Source organism: Sinocyclocheilus anshuiensis, unplaced genomic scaffold (assembly GCF_001515605.1).
Source record: "Sinocyclocheilus anshuiensis isolate Anshui unplaced genomic scaffold, SAMN03320099.WGS_v1.1 scaffold260, whole genome shotgun sequence".
Taxonomy (NCBI): Eukaryota; Metazoa; Chordata; class Actinopteri; order Cypriniformes; family Cyprinidae; genus Sinocyclocheilus; species Sinocyclocheilus anshuiensis.
The window spans coordinates 634,474-640,935 of record NW_015557134.1 but is presented as its reverse complement, the minus strand read 5'-3'; the positions used below and the strand labels follow the sequence as shown (position 1 = coordinate 640,935).

The window sequence follows — 6,462 nt, the reverse complement described above, 5'->3', positions numbered from 1 at the left end:
TCGCAATCTGTGACGAATGCAGGCGAGAGCCAATGAGCGTTCGATTAGCCTGCCGTAAAACCTACCGTTTGAAGCGGCAACATTTGAATTTGTAAAGAGCGCGTCAGTTAGTGCGGGCTTTGCTGCTCACGGTCACTGGACTCGCTGCTTGGGATGGAGAAGAAGATCGCCGAATAAGGCTTGGATTTGGGTCTGTTCCTCGCAGTCGTATGGATTCGGAAGGTTTGGATTACAGCGCGCGAATAAAATTGTTTCATTTCGTAATTATGTTGAGTTTTTGGTGTATTTTATAGTTCTATTGTTAGTCACAGCATGTTGGGACAAAAAATGCCTTTTGTGGCCTATGGCAATCAAAGTAAATATGATATGACAAGTAAAGGTTAAACGATTGCAGAAATGTTATTTATTTTTGAAAATACGTCAGTATTGTACGTTTTAGTGCCTGTAAAAACGTAAGTAAATGTACGTTTTATAGAACCACATGTTACGTAAAATACATACGAATTATCATGAGATCACGTTGTATATATATATATATATATATATAATCACATCCGGGAAATCACTGGCAAGTCTGTCTGTATCTGTCTTAAAAGTGCATAAACATTTTGATTTCACAGAGAGTTAAAGCTTCAATAATATCTGCAAGTTTGGTTTTGATTAGGTTAAAGGAACACATCAAAATAATTTCAGTGGAAAATCAAAGGTTAGTTTCAAAATTGCAAATATAATTCTTCCCCTCAGGACCTGTTTGTGGTTGAAATCCCCTCATATTTCTCTCTCCATTGTCTGTCTGGATGATGCAAGACATTTTTATTTAGGGTCTAAGTAGAGAGAATCTGAAGAAAGTATTTTAATTTAAAAAGGTAAACAAACTCAAAAACTCCTTTCAATTCCAGAGAAACAAACCTGAGTTCTCGTGGCCCAGAAGAACAGGCTTTTGCACATTAATGTATAATTGGCTGATAAAAGGGGACACATAATGAAGAAACATAAAGAGTTTTCAAGTATTTTGCTGCAGCCCAGTCTTGGCAACACTCACTGCATTTTAAAGAGCTGCGTTTGAGTCTCAAGGGCATCAAGCAGGGACTCACACAGGCAAGAGAGTGCACTTGACTGCAGCACTAATATGACACTGACACAGCAGGCAGGTTCATTTTATTTACATTTAACAGAACTGATAATAGCCAAACAGGCAAGGGTGGCAGAGCTATTCCTAATTTTATGAAATGGCCTGCAGCTAAAACCTTGTTGCAGGTTTAGTGTTTGTAAATGTCTTTAGAGCTCAATCTTAGTTATTTTGGCAATAGCACATACAGTTTGTACAGTATAAAAACCATTACGCCTATGGAATGTCCCCATAAAACATGGAAACACAACATGTGTGTGTGTGTGTTTGTTTGTTAATATTAAAATGATTAATTATTACATAGTAAAATTACATATTAAAACATTAATGCAGGGTTGTGAAGCGATTCATTCATTCATACATTATCTTTCACATATTAAAATATTAATATCAATGTAATACTCACATTAATATACACATATTCAAATATTTATGTTTTACGTTAAAATAAACTACTGTACGGTAAGTAAAAAAAAAAATCCATAAGTAAATACAATATAAGTATTAATCATCAAATACATCAACTGCCTAAACCCAGCACTGAAGAGTGACAGCCTGGCTATTATTGTATAATATATTATTGTATATATTGTATAATATTGTAGAAACTTAATTTGCTGAAAAGTTGCTTTGCAATGATTTGTATCGTGAAAAGCGCTATACAAATAAACTTGAATGGAATTGGCTGTCATTTGTAGTAAAAGGGCGACATCTAGTGTTATGAAGCCATATTTATTTTATTTTATTTTTTAAAGAAAAAAAAAAAACTCAAGATCACATGACTTTTCAGAAACAAACAGAACTTTACCCCTGGAGTTTGGCTTCGCTGTTCAGAGATCTGAACTTATTGTTTCGGGAAAAAAAAGTTTCATTCGAGAATTGAGCCAAAGCAATTGAGAAAAACTGTAATATTTGACTCTGTATTTGTATTTATACAGGTGAGAAACATCTGTGTCAATATTGAGTAGCAATGATTAACTACCACAAAGTATAAAAGCTGATACCTTATGTGTTATTTCCATAAACATTCCAATATTTTGATATATTTTTTTTTTTTCTTCTGAAGATCAGGATGAGTCTTGCTCTACTGCTATACTGTCTGTCACTTAGGGAGGGACAACCCGAGGTGCAAAAATTACTGCAGAGCATCAGGAATGACAATTGAGATGTGAAAGAAAGTATTGCAGAGTTCAGATATAGATATGCTTTGTGTAAAACTCATGACTAAATACAACTATGGAATTTATTAAAGTAGTTTTCCTAAGTAGTTTTGCAGATGGTTTAGGAAAATTAAGATAAAAGGATACAACAAGGAAAAGAGAAATATGCACTATTGTGTTCCTGATTCTTCTTTTTGTTAATTTAGAGAACAGGACTTTACTCTTGAGCTTGGCTTTACTTTATGACATACCACATTCTTCCTTGTAATTGGATGAATATTATCTGTGTCAATAAAGGCTAGTAATGATTAACTATGTCAAAGCCTGTTTGTGTTATTTTCATAAACCCAAGTGTTTTGTCTGTATCAGGATGAAGGTGAGTGTTGCTCTCCTGCAGCTGCTGTGCTGTCTTCTGCTCACTGATGGACAAACTGAGGTGCAAGATTTTGTGGCCAATGGAAAAAACAACCAGCCCAACATCTGGACTGAGGTGAGAGATATAAGAGACATGGTGGTGGAGCTCAAAGTCAAGTTGGACATGGCGATGAAAGAGAATGCAAGTTAGTACTAGCAGTTGCTTCTTTTGTCACCTTTTAAATAGTTGAGCAGTTTAAAATAAATCTTTAAAATAATGGATACAAGTCATGTAAATAAACACTCATTCGATCATTATTATTTTATAGAAATGGCAGAACAAATGCAGGAGCTGAAGAAAGAGAATGCAGGTATTTAAAAGTGTATGCGGCCATTCTTTTTAAATTAAAATGTAACAAAATATTAAAGCACATATAAAATAATAAAGCATGAATACATTGTTAAGAAGCATACTTTGTCCTGGGGAAGACACTGTTATGTTGGAAGAAAAAAAAATCTTTATTTCGCATAGGAAATGCATATGCTTCTTATGTGTATCAGTTACAATTAATGATTTTACTAATTTTAGGGATTATTGATCAAATAAAGATAACTGAAAACCAGCTGGAAGGAATTAAGAGAGAAAATGAAGGTAAATGATTCTTCTTTTTTAAATATATTTAAGGGATTATGTACAGGCAGCCTTTATTACACAATAAATATTATTGTATAACTCTGAAATAACTTGTTTTGTTTCTGCTTATGTTATGTAGTAAAAACTGCTTAAAATATTTTCCGTCCACAGAACAACCAAAAGTGGCATTTTCAGCTGACTTAGGCATGCGTGGTGATTTAGGTCCTCAGAGTACTGAGATCACACTGACATTTAACCACATCTTCACAAACATTGGTAACAACTACAATCCAGCAACAGGTACTTTGAGCAAACATAGCCAATGTCATGCCTAAAGGATAACATCCAGTTCTAATTTTCATCAGGCTCATTCTATATTTGATCTGAATGTTTTGTCAATGGCAGGTCTCTTCACTGCACCAGTTAAAGGAGTCTACTACTTCAGATTCACTGCATGTGGTACTCAAATCAGACAATCACTGGGTGCAAGTTTACATAAAAATGTGCAGAAGATTGTGTCAGTAGGTCAGTGGCGTAATCATGATCAGCACAGATATGCATCAAATGGAGCTGTCCTGCAGCTGGAAGTGGGTGATGTAGTTTGTGTGAAACTCCTCCCAGGTTACACCATCTATGACAGTCCAGATAACCTCAGCACTTTCAGTGGATTCCTCATTTACCCATTAAAGTGATCAACCATTGCACACTGTACTAAGTTTTGTTGATTTCCTAATGAAAGACAAATTTACTCATCTGTGCTCTTTCTACATTAGTTTTGAGCTCTCATTTAAATAACTTCTAACTGGTTGTTCAGAGAAAACTGCATGAATCACACTTGTGCTGTATTAATCATATACTCTACCATGGAAAAATCTAACTGCAATAATGATCTCACATGCTATTGTTTGTATTAAACACATTTGTATATAAACCTCTGTACTAAAATAATAATAATAATAATAATATCATACATTGTATTAATAGTATATTAAATATATTTATTTAAATATTCTAGATTTTAGCATTCTGAAACATAACAGATCTTTGGGAGGAAAAAAATAATAGGTACGTTCCTGGGATTTTAGTAAATTACACTGTAGTGCATGATCTGCAGAATCTCTGATCATATTGTTGTTAAAGGCTGACATCTAGTGATAAGTTTTGGACATGTGAACGTAGTAAAACATTACTAAACAGATACAAGTACAGCTACTTATATATATACAATTTTATAGCAAAATGGTGATTTCCTTGTGGATGCAAACATTCCCTTTCACCCCCTTTTTTTGTGAGACCAGTGAAATGGGAATTGATAGATTTTGTGACATTTTAAAATTCTAAAAAGTAAGTTAAAGTTCTAAACTAACTTTTCAATGTACATAGTATTCATATAAGATGCATACATAAGATATGTGCATATTATATCTGTAGAAATCCGATTATTCCCACAATAAAATACCTTTTAAATGTTATTTGTCATTTTCCCAAATTCCCTTTCTTAAATTAGTTATATGGGAAATAATACACAGTAAAGCACGTTATTACACAGTGGACAGGCTTTAAATCTGAACAACCCCCTAATAAAATCAATTAAAAAATATATAAATTTTTGTTATTTTCTTTGAATTTCCCTACCTTCAACAGTTTTAAAATAATGATAAATCACATATAACATATAACAAATAACACTTTATTTCACAGTGAACACGCTTTATGTAAAAAGCTAAACATTCCTTTACTACATCCATCAATCTGTTTTTCTATAATGTTGGTAATTTTCACACAACCCCTTGACATGGCAGAACCTCTCTCTCTCTATCTCTCCATTTCTATCTCCCTTTCTCTCCCCACCCTGCCTAATTTCAGCTGAATTTAGGATGCCTTTGACCCAGCACTGGATATGCATATGTGAAACAGGGTGAGACAGAGCGATAGGGTGAGGGACAGACAGGAAGAGTGACTCAGAGAGAGAGAAAGAGAGAGTGCGCAAGGCTGAGGACACTGATCAATGCATCTTTGTGCTTGCTGCCTCAGCAAGTGAAGGTGAGAGCAAATCAAAACAAATGAAAAGCAGACGCCTCTGGAGAGAAGCAAACAGCCTCCAATCAGCCTCTGAGGGAGGATGATTACTGTCCGTGGAGAGCTAGAGGAGTGACTGTCAAGGCAGGTGCTGTTTGAACACAAGCTCATGTGCAGATTTGAGTCATCTTAGAGTCTCCTCACTGCACCCACTTACTGGACAACAAGACCTTTTGTGGATACTGAAACCTATAGAAAAATACCTGCAACATGGCAGGAAGCTTTGGGGGTTTGAGTCTCAGGATGTAACTGAAGGTAGGTGCTTGTTTATGTACAAAATAAAAGTCTATTGTTTTGTGTTGTGGACTGTATCGTATTTCTGCACGATGTAACTGATTCCAAATGGTTAGTCGCTGTGCCAGAGCCGTGGCCTAGCGGTTAGCGCATGAGCTGTGGCGCTCATGTAAACGATGCAAGTTTGAATACAGCTCGCAACATTTCTCGATCCCATTCCTCTGCTTTTCTCGCCATCTTTTTGTGTTTATCTGCAATTAAAGGCCGCATAATTGTTGTGATATCTGAAGGAAAGACTGTGAGTCTTGTGCTTCATAGACTACAATCTTTCTTAGACTGACTTCAGCCTGTTGTCATGTGTGGTGCCACAGCCTGGTGCCACCCAGAGGGGTCAGTTTGACAAACACAACAGAACATCAAGAAAGAGAGATGCTAGGGGGAATGAACAACAAGATGATCTGAAATGTTTGCACATTCAAGGCTGGGGGCTGAGGGAATGTGTGTGTGTTCACTGGAAATGTGATGGCGAAACAGTAAGTGCTGATTGGAAAGTGATTCACATTCACAGCATAGTTGCAATGTTTACTGTGATGCTCAAAGTACCATAATTCTTTCTATTTTTTCATGCCATGATATTATTTTTCAAAAACATACATAAATGTTTGTTTTTCTATCATGGAGTGGGACTTCATCCCACAAACCTCTTACAAACCTTTCTGATTTTCATTCATTGTTAAACTACTGTCCACACACTGAATAAGGGTAGTATAATGAAAAATGAGTGACTGCAAATGTAAATAAATAAATAAAATGATGTAAATGACAACAAAGTAATATCCAGCAGTTCTCTAATAATAATAATAATGTTTGTT

At 35.3% G+C, this 6,462-nt stretch overlaps 1 protein-coding gene across 1 annotated transcript; it reads left to right on the top strand.

Annotated features, from left to right (window-relative positions):
• Positions 1–2,659: 2,659 nt before the first annotated feature.
• On the top strand, positions 2,660–4,213 carry LOC107677995 (complement C1q-like protein 4). The gene is made up of 5 exons (XM_016473079.1): positions 2,660–2,849; positions 2,973–3,014; positions 3,233–3,295; positions 3,449–3,577; positions 3,683–4,213. The coding sequence occupies exons 1-5, from the start codon at positions 2,660–2,662 to the stop codon at positions 3,967–3,969; spliced, it is 711 nt and encodes a 236-aa protein (XP_016328565.1). The 3' UTR covers positions 3,970–4,213.
• The last annotated feature ends 2,249 nt before the right edge of the window (positions 4,214–6,462 follow it).